Source organism: Akebia trifoliata, chromosome 5 (assembly GCF_017979445.1).
Source record: "Akebia trifoliata isolate Shusen 1 chromosome 5, ASM1797944v1, whole genome shotgun sequence".
In the NCBI taxonomy this organism is placed as follows: domain Eukaryota; kingdom Viridiplantae; phylum Streptophyta; class Magnoliopsida; order Ranunculales; family Lardizabalaceae; genus Akebia; species Akebia trifoliata.
Window position 1 is genome coordinate 27578516 of NC_141379.1, and position 14137 is coordinate 27592652.

The following is a 14137-nucleotide window of genomic DNA, read 5'->3' on the forward strand; positions in this document are numbered from 1 at the left end:
AAATGGCAATTTTGGATCCAATAAGCAGTGAAAATCCGTAGGTTTTGAGTTTGACACCAGTATTAGTAGTACTTTTCCTCAGGGCCACCCGCAAGGGAGCACCCTCACTTACTTGGTGCGTGTGATGTACGGATGTTGCACGTGCCCGGGGGAGGGACCCATATGCCTTGGCTCTAGCCCTAGCTCTTTCGGTCCCCCTAGTCAGACATAAGTTCGCACAACCCTGTCACAAATAAATAAAAAATAGATAAATAAACTTAAAGCCTACTTCCTTTACAAAGTCCTAACATTCTTACTATCACCACATGTTCTAATATGGCTGTCCATTGATTTGAATCAACTCAGACTTGTGAGTCATATTAGATTGATCCCATAAATATACTGAGTTCATTAATATCTTAAAATTACAAAATATATTTATTTTCCATTTTTTCAAAAAAGAATATTAAATATATGATATAACTCAGACAAGCTTCTTGTTTAAGCAAGTTGAGTTTCCGAGTCAACTCAGATAAGTTGCTTCAAACAAGTTTCGATACCGAGTCAAAAATTCAAATCTGAGAAAAAGAATACTCCGTCGATGTCTAATTCCATGTCCAACTTTCTTCACTATTTGTAGACTTTGTGATGCATATAGTGAATACCTCAGCCAGACCGAGATGATTTACCGAGATTGATCGAATTTGAAGTTTGTATCTTCCTTCATCTCCATTGATCGAGGAGTTTTGAGGCCCAATCGATACATGAATTGAGTTGGTGCATTCAAACCATCATCGCGGTCAATCAATTTGGTACGAATAATTAATTCAAACAATTTGCAAACGATTAGACAATTGAACTTTCAAGATTAAGAGGATCAATTTAGATGAAAATGGGTATCAATAAGCTCCATTCGACGATGACCCCATCAAATCTCCTTATACACTAAAAAGATGAAACCTTTCATATTGTATCTAATAAAGCTACACTTCTTTATCGAAAATTGAACTAAAAGGAACAATTGTTGAGTGCTTGGCAAGCACGCACTTGGGCTCGTTCCTCTAGCTTCCTAATCCTTGGAGCCAATCCACAAAGATAGTCTCGAGTCTTGTGCCCCTCGCCCGAAAAAACTAATAACTTCTCCAAATTTCAACTTCCCACCAAAAATTCCATTATATCGACATAATCCTTGGTGTTATGTGCCTAAGTGTCACGGTCATGTTCTTTTGAAGCGGGGTCATGCGGCGCTTGGGGTGATGGAGTTGGTATCAGAGCCAAGTTGATTTCAGAGCCCAGCTCTTCCCCAGTTCCATGTAGTTCATAAGAACAATGGCAAGAGGAGAGAAAAGCACCACGAACCAACTCACTCTAACTCCGTTATCCCAAGCGCCACCAAGTAGGTTTCAGAACACAACTCTTACCCAGTTCCATTTAATTCACGCGAACAATGACAAGAAGAGAGAAAAACACCACGGACCAACCCATTCCAACTCCATCACCCCAAGCACCGCACGACCCCACTTCTAAAGAACATAACCGTGACACTAAAGCATTTGAGAGTACAAATGCTTTAGATTGAACTAATGGTCAAACGAACATTTGTCAAATTGGTCATACCACAATTTAATTGGACCAATGTAATATTCACCAATATTTCATTAAAATATAAATATTTTTGATACACGAGAGTAATATCTATCTAAGAAATAAAAAATCAAAAAAAAATACTGAATAGAATTGATGAAGTGAGATTCTTCCTAAAGAGTGGATTTCCAACACATTGGGAGAGTGGGTTCCCATATTTTGAGAGTTGGGATTAAAGGATTAACTCCCAAGACACCAAAAAAGATACATAAATTTTTAAGCATGCCATTAGGAGCTCTAAAATCAGCAATAAAATTGGTTTAGACTAGACAGACCTGAGGCTCTAATCTGTCAAAAAGTAGTCACTTAAAAGTTAGAGGCATAAAGATACCTTAACCCACCGGAACTAGGTACGAGAAGACGGTCACTGAAAGTAAATAGTCGGTAGCTCGATCAAGGATACTTCCGTCTCAATCCCCCCTAGGAGGAGTTTTTCGATTTTTTTAGGGTGGACCTTAAGTTAGGTTAGACAGTGGAAGCAGATCCTCTAAGGCCCTGATAGAAGGATTCCATCACTAAGAGCACATATCATATCAAATCACATCTTGCCCCCACCAAGGTAGAAGAGCCATTCATGTCATTTTGGATGGAGTACGCATTAAGTAAAATCTAGTAAATTTGCTAACTTCTATTAATCTTAATAGTAACTTTGAATTTGTAAACGTCTACTAAACTTAATAGGAACTCACGAAAACCATTGAATTCATAACCCCTAATGATGACAACATATCATTGAACTTCAAATTGCTGATTTTCGCGACTCCAGACACTAATTTCAACACACACACACACACACACACAAAAAAACACTGTTCCAATCAAACTAAAACCATTAAATTTGCAGGATGGTGTCTTTTCATCTGTTTCTTTCTTTTTTTACTTTTTAGCTTCAACGGGGTGGAGTGATGTCATGGTCCAACGACAGAGGGGACCGTTTGGCACCTTAATTGCGGTCCAACTAACAAAAACATTATTTACTTGAGTACGTCAGCTAGTTGATACAATGCCTTAATACTTCAGATGGCACACACAAATGTAATCGATCCTCAGGACTCCCTACACCTATAAGTGTCCTTGAACCATAACCCAAGTGCATTGGAGCGACATGGGGTTCAAGTGCTAGTGATATATATCCCTCTGATCCACAACATGACAAGTGAGGAAAAAAGAAAGGAAAATATACTGTATAATTTGCTTTGGTTAATATTTAAGAAAGGGATTAATCTTTGTATGGGTATACAATATTTACAGATAAGAGATGAAGTACAACACAAAGGTGGTCGAGAAGAAATTTTAAAAATGCAAGAGTTGGGTCCGAGAGCACAGAAGAAAATTCTTCCTACGTATCCCGAATAAAAGGGAATCAATTTAATATCCAAAGTATTCAAATGGATGATCATGGGTTCAACCTCACGAAGGGCAGATTTTCAACTCGAAATAACCTATTTTGTGTTCATTGTAATGCAAATAAGTATTGGTAAGACAACATAACAATGCCAGTCAGAGAGCATCTTCATCATAATAATAAAGAGGTTGTAATTTACACAACTCACTGTTAATGAAACAGACTCATATAACAGGGCCTTTAAAAGAGCACTTGAGAAGAGGAAAAAAAATACATACCAAAATTATAGAAGGCCCTAGTCTTCAAAACTAATGACCCATGCAGGAGAAACACAAGTGCATCTACAAGTTTGATTCGACGACCACCTCACAACATCTCCTTACACAAAAAGGATAAATAAAACATATTGGAGAGGAAATTGGTGAAAGAGTGTAGTAACTGACCTTACTTCCATAGTGGCATCTAAAGCTGCACTTCTTTATTGAAAATCCAGCTAAAAGGAACAATGGGTGCTTTCTTGGCCCGTCCTTGAGCTCTTTCTTCCAGCTTTCTGATCCTTGGAGCCAATCCACAAACATAGTCTTGAGCCTTACGCCCCTCGCCCGAAGAAACCGACAAACCCTCCAAATTCCATCTTCCCACCAAAAATTCAAGTATGTCGGCATAGTCCTTGGCTGTATAGACTCCTAGACGTTGGGTGACGGCCGAAAAGTGCTCAAAGAGGTTATCATCCTGGCCATCATACATTAAGTGAGCCGGCATTGAGATCTTCTTTTTCATCATGTCGGCGAAAGATACGATAGTATCATCGGGATCAATCTCAAAAAGTTTTTCCACTATTTTGGTGTAAGCAGTCTCATGGCGCTTCTCATCAGCAGCGATGGTCCCACATATCTGTGCCAGTTTCAAGTCCCCATAATCCTTTGCATGCCTGGCTGTGTTCCCATGGGATATGAAAGTTGCCCTCTCTTGGAATGATGTGTAGATGAACCCAAGATAGGGATTGTTCTCGGTCCGTGGATCCTAAAAAATAATAAGGAACAAAAATAGCACTTTGGAAACTAAAATAATCAAGAAAGTGAGAATTACGTTATGGATTCCTTAAAGGATTCGGAAGCCTTTGATGTGTAATTCACCTTATACATCATTGCTTTCAATCAATGAATAAACCTTTCGAGTAAATATCGAACAAAAGACACCAAAGTGAATGTTCTAATCATCAGAGCAAGGGCATTTTTTAACAGCTTATAAGGTATTTAAGCAACCTGAAGAGATTGCCTTTGAGCAGATGGATTTAGAACATTAAATTGGTGCAAAGTGGCCACAACTAGGGCAGGTTGGGCTAGATTGGGGATCAACCCGCTCCCAACCCACACTTGACAAACACCTTGGGCATGAAATGCTCAACTCAAGCCCAACCCAAGTCAGGTTGATAGGGTTGGTCAGGTTTATTCATTCCTCAACCAAGCCCAAACCCAAGCTAACTGTGCCCAGACCTGACCCAAGGTGGTTCAACCCATTGGGTTCAGGTTTTGCCCGCCCAAGTTGCAGCCCTGTTAAACTGGAAGATTAAGAAGAAACTAGGTAATAGTTTGTCAAGAAAGCTTGTGTCCCTAAAAATTCAAGACCAAGATAATTTGAATTAGTGTAGACATAAAATACCTAGAAAGTTAAATAGTCTAGCAATCAAAGCCAACCTATGTAGCAAAGACACTCCATTTTGCCATCATCTGTGATTTATTAAAAAAATTAGTTTTCAACTATAATTTATATGTTTGTTTATAGGATTTTAATGTCTACCTGCTTAGGGATATCTTTATATTGTATGCTTAGATTAAACTATTTAAAAAAAAAAAAAAAATTATATCTATCAACACTTGGGGTAAACTGTACAGATAATCAGCACATCGGAGATTGGGGATCAATGTGTCTTCGGCTGTATCAGTGTTGGACATGTAGCTGTTGCATGGATGCCCATTAGTCCAATAAAAAAGAGAGCTTATATTGCCACACCAACTTTTGCTAATGCCACCCCAAGATGTGTGCTAATTCTTTGGTGATTTACATATGAATTAGGGTGGCATTAGCAAGAGTTGGTGTGGCAATAGAATCTCTCTAAAACAATTAGGTTTGCAGTTAGGAGTGAGAACCTACCATTCCAGATCCAATCAGATACTGAATCGTCTTCTCAATTTGTTTCATGTCTACTCGTCCACACAAGTAGAGATACTTGTTGAGAAGGTCTCCATGCCTGTTCTCTTCAGCTGTCCACGCCCTTGTCCAGACGGCCCAAGAAGTGAGGCTCGCACCTGTTTCATCTCTAACTCCATCTAGGGTGTTAAGCATTGTCTGGTAAGTTGGAAGAGCTTCCTCCGTGATCATGTCTCCAACCAAAGCAATGTAGTAATCATCTGGGATCTCCTTCGCTCGATCCCTCAGATCCTTGACTTGATCGTAGAATCCATCTGAGGAGGGGTCTGGAAGAAAATCTTGCGGTTGCCAACACTTCTCCACTGGCTTCAAGTGTGTCAAGATGTTATTTTCCGCCCAATCCTCCAATGATTTGAAAATCTCAATTTTTTCTGGTGGCATAGAGTGAGTGACCTGAACATGGACCTCGCGAGGAGGGCTACATGGCTTCTTAAGATTATCAACCTCCCTGAGTTAAAAAAAGGAATAGCCCTTAGAAGAGATATTTCAGATTGAGAAACTGTCAGAAGCCATGAGCAGTATATGAATGGTAGAGACATTCATTCATATACTTTCAATGGTATTGCATTATTGTATAAACATGTCACAAAAGTGTCCACCATTTCACTACCAACACGATTGCATGAGTTTGGTAATGCTCTAGTTCCTAAGTTTAAGTATTTGTGCCCAAAACAACAATAACTCTAAATCTTTTGTACTTGTATGCACTTGTAATCAGGAAGTGGGGAACATGCAAATACTTCATACAACAAGTTTAGTACAGCAGGCAATACGCACTCCATAAACATGGGAAAATGATATTCATCCGACTAACTGAGTTCTTCTAAATGGTCATGGGTTCCAGAAAGGAAAATAAAACATTTATCAGATAGTCCAGGTGATTTGGTCACGTTGGTTTGGGTGTAGGTTAAAATGGGTCAGATTCAGCTCGGATCTGAGTATATTCATATTCAGATCCGAATTTCTTTATTTGTATCAAAATCCATATCCGAATCTGACGAGGATCCTACTAGATAAACCATATTCGAATCATTTTGTTTTCACTTAATCTGGATTTGGATCCAACCCGACCAAATTGCTTGATTTGGGTCGGATCAAGTCAAATAATTCCAGATAGTTCAACATTTTTTCTGCTCTACTTGTTTGTTTTGTTATACTATTCTGGTTTACCATTATAATCATTTTATTTTATAAGAAATTGTGTTATATTATAGTAGAAAAGGATATTTTGAAAAACCTAGAAAAATAATCTTCAAAGCAAGATATAATTCGGATCTAGGTGGATATATGGATGGATCCGTATTCGACCCGGACCCATCTCGGATGATGGGACATCAAATCATATTCGACCCATTTTTTATTCAGATCTACTCCAAGAACGAACCCAAATCCGCTAAATTCGGATTCTGGATAAAATCTCACCCATTTTATGCCCTATCTGGGCACTGCAAGATTTCAAGGGTAGCTGTCATTGATTGGAAGGTCCAGGCTCCCCTAAATTTTCATTATGTCTAGGGTACTCACTTGTAGTATCTTACTTATATAATACTATGCTAGCAATATAGCAACAATAGGCGGCTTGGACCCATAGCTCAGTTGGTTGAAATATTGCAATGCAACTTTCAGGTCATGGTTCAAGTTCATCTTACCCAACAAAAAAAAATGTAGGCATGTAGCATTATAAGAATAGAACATATTTTGCACACAGACCTACCATTACTCAAACCCAACCTATGGTGGGATAAAATTGTACCAACAAATCTGTCAAAACTATCATAGAAGTTGTATTTTTGTACCTGTATCTGATTTTCCAGCATTTTTATTACAAGCATCTAATACCCATGCCTATGTCCAGCCTAACTACCTAGACAGATAGCCTGACCATTTTTGTTCAAGTCACCATAGTTAAATGCAGGTATTTGTCTCATAATGGTACAACATCGTTGTCTGAGTCTATGTTACTTGGTCTGTTCAGTTCGAGTTCGTGGTTCACCACTCTTGAACGAACCCAGTTCACAGAGGTAGTTTGTCGAGGATATTTAAGTCATTTATGTGAATCTCATAGAAGAAGACCCAGGTCAAAGGGGCAGATCATCAGTTTGAAAACAAGGTGTATATCCTCAATATTAACAAAATCTTGAGATTTTATAAATGAGGGTCATCTATAATATTAACCAAACCATGGGGGCACCTCCAAAATTCACCAAACCAAAGTTAGTCTGGTTCGTTATTTTTTATGAACCCACTACAAACCGAACCTCGAACTAGTTCAGTTCAAACTGGCTCATGGTTCAGTACTATATCAGCGAGCCCGGTAACATAGGTCTGAGTCATGTGACTCAGATCCAAGCTCCTCAAAAATAAGAGGAAGGTCATGGTGAGTCTTGTACCATTGTCTTAAAGGTATAGGCCCCTTTTTAAAAATGTCAAATCATATATGTACCAGTATCCAAGTCTCCCAACAAGTGGGCCACTTTATCTTTGGCCATACCCTCAAAATATCACACAAAAACACTTGACCATCTGAAAGTGAAACATTTTTGGGACCACTGCATTTAGCTTTAATGTTATCAAAACTCAAGGGACTACTCAATTGTCAGGATAATGTCATTGTTGTGTTTCTTGGAAGAAGGCTGGTCAATGAGGTTGCCCACCAATTAGGTCCAGATGTGACATGTAATGATTGGAAAGCTGGTATCAGACCATAACATCTGTTGCATGGGGATAAGACTCACAACAATTCATCATCATGTAAAGTTGGTGTTTGCCATTGGTTTATGACATACTGAGATCCTAAAAGAATATCAAAGGTCGTTGAGAAACCTTTTCAGAAGAAACAACATCGCAGAGATGAGACAATCGAAGGGAAAAAAAATAAAAAATAAATGGAGTAAGCAATTAAAGAAAATGTATTTTCTCTTCCTAAAACCAGTGATAATTACCTTACTAAAATGTAAATTAAAGGTGGAAAAAGACCACAACAAAGTAGCTGACTGATACTTACCCAATAATAAGAAAAGAAAGAAGAAGAAGAAAAACCAAACTATCTCCTTGTAATGCAAGTTAAACAAAGTCAATGATCTCCAACCAAATTAAAGACATAAAAGAGAATTGAAATAATATGGAGAAATAAAATACTAATTAAAATATGTTGCCCAAAAAAATACAACTGGATTCAACAACATGAATACTAAAATTCTAAAGCATCAAGTTTCATCATATATGGACCATAAACCATCCTTCAAGTTGAAAAAAAAAAAGAAAAAAAACCAACTAGAAGGAAATTAAGAAAGAAAATAAGGAGAATCACATTTTATCTATAATCTAAACAAACTAAAGAGCAAGTTATTACTGTGATCTATAAAACAGACTTCACAAAATCCAACGCAGCTATAGAAGAAGAAAAAAAATACAATAGTCGGAAAGTGATAATATGGAGGAGAAAAAATTGTTTGCAGCACCATCAGCAAGGAGGATAGGTCATTCACATATAATTTGATGGTCAGAGCCAAATTAAAAGCTAAACAGGGAAAATAATCCCACAAACAAATGAATTATAAATAAAATAACATTAAAATAAATCATTTTAAGAAAATGTGGACGTTCCACTCAAATTGTTCCTTTTTGTCAAGGATCGAACATAAGTCGATCACTTTAATGTACGAAAGAAACCAAATGCATCTCCCCCAAGTATCTAAAAGAAAAAAAATGCGAATATACCATCAAAGCCTAAAGTTAATATAAAAATTAAAAAAATAATAATAATGATATCAAACCACCAAAAACAAAATCTTACCCAATTTTAAAAAAGTTAAAAAATACATGAATCAGCTCCCAAATATTAAAACGAGAAGAACAAAGAGGGAAAGAACAGAAAAAACCAAGATGCTTATATTAAATTCAATTAAAAAATCAGCAAACCAAAATATCCAGTTCAGAACAAACAACCCACAAAATCAAACCTAATTCTCAACAAATCAAATAAAAATAAATTAATAAGCTAATTAATCAATCATATTATTTAAAACAAAAAACCATATATTATAATCTCCCTGGCCCCCACACATCAACAATGGACAAACAGAAACTAAAATATTCATCAACTATAAAACCAATAGAGATACAATTAAAATAGCTAATTGAATCGGGGCGGTTCTTGAAAAAAAAAAACAAAAAAACTAACGATTTATTAAATCCTAATCTACCACAATAATCATGCATACAAATCAATTTAAATCCATGATTAGAACAAAAACTAACAAAAGAATCCGCCAAGAACAGAAAATACCATTTGATCAAAATCCCCAAACATGCATCAATTAAATCCATTAGAAAACAACTACTAGAATTGATCCAATTCACAACACTAAAGAATAAATAAATTCCACAAAAATAAATAAGAAATGACATACACAACATCAAATCAAATTCTACAATTAGAAGCAAAACTACTAAAATAAATCATTGCCGAAAAACACAAAATCCATTTAAAAATAAAATAAAAATGAAATCGATCCAATTTCAGAAAATTCAAAATTTCCATAAAAACAACCGAATTTCAGAGAATTCAACAAGAAAAAAAAAAAAAAAAACACCCACATCAGAAATAATCATTAACAAAACTAATAAGATCAACAAAATATTACAAAATTACACCAATTTGAAACAAAGAGACGAAAACCATATAAGAAAATAGCACTAGATTGATAGATTTGATGAGATCTCATGCTCATGCTTGAAATGGGAATGAGAAATTGTACTCACTCAGAAAAGGTGGAGCGAAGGGTGGAAGCCATGAAAACCTTTGAAGTTCTGAGATTGGACGCATGAGGAAGACCCAAAGAGGGCAATTTCTGAGATTGAAAGGTGAGAGGAGAGAGTTTCAGAGCCATTTTTGTCCTTCCTTCCTACAGCTTTTCAGGGGCTTTCGGTTTCGTCCAAACAAACGAAAGACGGTGAGAGGCAGAGAGGGAGTAAGAAAGAGAGAGAGAGATTTAATAAGAATTTCATTAACAAATATCCCTAACATGGAAGAAAATTACGAGAATTACCTTATGCTTTCAATGTAATAAAGGATGTAATTTTATAACTTGTCGAGTCGACTCGAAAATCGAAATTCAATATTCGTACAAGTCCAGTGGACTCAATTTCATTTAGGGCGTGTTTGATTACGCGAAAAATATTGTGGCAATTGATTTGTTGTGGAAAATTGGTATTTTCCTGTGTTTGTGCTTGACAACAAAATAAATCTAAAAAGGCGGAGAAAACTACTTTCCTCGCCTTTAAAATGTGCCACTTTTTAAAAAAAACACAGAAATAGAAACCTATAGCCTTACTAAGTTAGCAAGGATTTCACCATTACTAAGGGTCCTTGGACTCACCTCTTAGCTTCCAAAAATTGATCCAATGCTTCAGGGTTGTAGAGGATGAAATTCTATGAATTTTGGGGGGGAAAAAAAAAACTATTTTTTACTATTGAATTTCATTTTTTTTTGTTTAAGAGTTATGTGAAAGTTTAGTAGCCGTCCATTTTCAAAATGTTGGATCTAATTCAAAGAAAAAAAAAATTGATTTTTTTTATTATCCGAGTTTCTAGATAAAACTTAGAGGGCTGTGGTGGTGGATTGCCAATTTGACAATCCATTTGAGTTCAAGGACCCTTCAGTAAGATTTCAAATCTTACTAAGTTGATAAGGAAAGTATTTATTTTTATTGATTCACTTTACTCACTAAATTAGTAAGATTTTCAAGTCTTAGTGTCATTTAGCTCATATGGATTATCATATTAGCAATTCAACACCTATCTTATTAGATTTCATGGAAAACTCATATCCTAAAAAAGGTTTATTTTGGGCTTGGTCCAAGGTTTTAAAAGTGGATGATGGCTACTGAACTCCTCACTATAAAATTAAAATTCAATTGTAAAAATTAACTCTTTTTTATTTATTTTTCTTTTCAAGGTTTTGAATTTATTAATAAAATTCAATGGTGAAAATTAAGTACTCTTCCCTAAATATTGCACTTTAGATACTTCAATGTTTGTTTGTTAAATATAATTTTTTTAATTTCATTTTATAAAAAGATATTTCTTTAAAAAAAAATTTACTAAAAAATCATGCACTCCAGGCAAATGATTTGCCAAGAAATATTTTCTCTGTAATCAAACACGCCCTTAAAGGTGATTAGTCAACTGACGATTTGACTCAACAAGAGTCAAGAACTTGACCAGTTTGGACCATTTTGGGTTTAGTCATTTTGGTAATTATACTTGAGATGGGTGATGTAGAACATTTATAATTCTAAATAGTTTCCTAATTCCAATCAGATTTATAATAAGTTTAAAAAATTGATATTATATTATAAATATATTAGAAAATTACTTTTTGATATTTTATAAGATTTCTAAGTTGTTATAATAAAGTTGTCTATATAAGGAATTTCAAAAACAAAATTAAATGAATTTCAAATATATCAATTCAATTATCTTTTTCTCTCTTAATTATTTTTTTAACTTTATGCTTTATTTTATTTCAAATTATTGTTTGTTTACCAATTGAATCTATTGATTCACACGCATCCTCTGCGTCAATAGGTTTGTTCATATTTACAACCAAGAATTAAGAACAACTTCCTGAAAACTTGATGGTTTGACTTGATAAGAACATAGTTAGCAATTCGGTGAACAGGGAAAAAATGGTACAAAAATAAATCGGGCACCATTCAAAATAGTGATACACCGGTTCACTCGAAAATTCGACGAAAAAACGCAAGACAGTAAAAATACGATACGAAAATAGTTCAAGAATGATTCAGATCCAACAATTTTTAAAATTTTAAAAAATTCGGATATATATAACATATGATATGACCTAATAATTCTAATCTACTCATCAAATTATCAATACTTAAATTAAAAATATCTTAAGTATACAAGTAAATAATCCACAATCGCATTCATCTAATAAAATATATATTCACAATTAAATATTTAGTTTTAATCCATCTAATAATCAATGTAAATGAAAAATATAAAACATGATATACTAATTAATGTCTAAATCATCATGTCCCATGACCTAATTAAATTCAAAAAGAAATTTCTTATCGTTTCTAAAAAGTTATTAATGCGAAGTAGATGAAAATTTCACCGGATGACGAACAACTAACGAGTAAACTCCACGATGGGCCGATAGGGGCAAATTTCTTGAGTCTTAAGTTTTGAAGTGAGAACAGAAAAATACCTCGGATTTTAATAAAATACTTACGGAATAATTCATACAAATCGCGATTTAGTCGTTGGGATTCAAAGATTCGTGAATTAATTTAAATCTTTGAATCCAACAGTACTTCTGATCGGGAAGAATAATATACGTCTAATTCGTGAATCAATCGCGAATTTATTAACTATGGCTAAAAGTCAAAATTTTGACCTGACTCAATCATTTCAGCTTTGGTTATTTTGGTCATTACATTTTAGATGGGTTTGTTCATTAGTTTTTTTGGAAAAATTACTAAAGGACACTGTTAGAGGGATTTATTTCTAAATAGTTACAGTAGCTTGATAGGACATCTAATAAACTTTTTATTTCTTAATGGTCCCTCATATTGACAAACTCGCTGTTTTTTTTATTTACTGTCGAGTTCACTACTTTTTATTTATTGTTGAATTCGACACTTTTTCATTTAGTGTCGAATAATAAACTTTTTATTTATTGTTGAATTCGACACCTTTTTCATTTAGTAAACTTTTTTCATTGGGGTACATCCCTTTTTTTTTTTTTTACTTATAAAAAAAGGGATGTACATTGGGGTAAACCCAAACTGGACCGAACCGAATTTTCGAGTTTAATCTAGGTTCAAATATCAAAGGTCAAAATTGAACCCAGACCAAACCGAAATTTTCAAGTATTTTTAAGATTCAAGTTCAGTCCAGGTTCGGGTAGAACCGAATCTTAAAGGTTTGTGTTGAAATATTTTTAAATAAAATGGGATTAAGGGGAGTCAAACCTTGGATATGGCACAGCCACCTCATTTTATCAACTCGCCAAGTACTAATCTGTGTTAAAACTAGTAAAATATACGTAATACAATAAATTGATTTTTGGTTCGGGTTTCGGTCCTTAAAACGGGTTCGATTCAGTTTTGGAAGGGCAAACCCAAACTTGAACCGATATTTATCAATTTCAGTTCAATCTTAACCAGAATAGGTTCGGTCCAGTTTTTTGTCTGGGTTTCAAGTTTCGAGTAAAATATACGTCCCTAGTGTCAAGTTCACAATTTTTATTGTCAAACTCACCATTATTTATTGTCGAACTCGATACTTTTTATTTATTGTCAAGTTCACCATTTTTTAAATAAAAAATGGTGAACTCGGCACTGATAAAACTCATCCATTTTTAATTTTCAAGTTTTTTCAACTAAAATACGTGAAAAGATCGATTAAAAACTTGAGATAATAACTTGTTTAGATGATTTCAATCCAAAGAACCATTCTTGATCGAATTTCATAATAAAAAAAAGTAAAAATACCCTAATTTTTTACATACAATCTTTAAATTATTTGAAAAAAACTCTTGAAATAACTTCTTCTTCCTTCTTAAATCATTTTCGATGGAATAAAGTCTCTGAACTCGATTTAGATGTCAAAAAACCAATTTTTTTTATGAAAACGTTGAGTTCAAACGGTTAGGACATTCAATTATGAGAAATGTGGGAGATGAAGTCCAAGGACTATGAAGAAAAGAAAATTTTACTAAATGGACTAGTAAGAGAAGGCCAAAACTTTGGGACTATTTAAAAAAAAAAATCCCTCCACTAGAATCCTTTATTCCCATTTTCTTCTAAAGAGTTCAAACTTCAAAGGAGTTGTTTGGAATTTTTATTTAGAGACCCAAAATATTAATAATAACCTCGTGAAGAGAGTGATCCTTCCCGACAAAAAGATATATTTTCCCTTCA

The 14137-nt window shown here is 34.6% G+C and overlaps 1 protein-coding gene across 1 annotated transcript; it reads right to left on the reverse strand.

Annotated features, from left to right (window-relative positions):
• Positions 1–3111: 3111 nt before the first annotated feature.
• Positions 3112–10156, reverse strand: LOC147401902 (stearoyl-[acyl-carrier-protein] 9-desaturase, chloroplastic-like). Its single transcript, XM_086443378.1, has 3 exons — positions 9944–10156; positions 5123–5627; positions 3112–3991 (listed from the first exon to the last, which is right to left on the reverse strand). Exons 1-3 carry the CDS (start codon positions 10069–10071, stop codon positions 3431–3433), a joined length of 1194 nt encoding a protein of 397 aa, XP_086299504.1. The 5' UTR covers positions 10072–10156; the 3' UTR covers positions 3112–3430.
• Positions 10157–14137: the final 3981 nt, after the last annotated feature.

Excerpts from the sequence above, each read along its gene's own strand:
- LOC147401902 (XM_086443378.1), bottom strand. The coding sequence starts at position 10,071 with ATGGCTCTGAAACTCTCTCCTCTCACCTTTCAATCTCAGAAATTGCCC. Across the intron at positions 5,628-9,943 it reads CTTCGCTCCACCTTTTCTGA|GGAGGTTGATAATCTTAAGA; the intron begins GTGAGTACAATT and ends TTTTTAACTCAG. Across the intron at positions 3,992-5,122 it reads ATCTGATTGGATCTGGAATG|GATCCACGGACCGAGAACAA; the intron begins GTAGGTTCTCAC and ends ATTATTTTTTAG.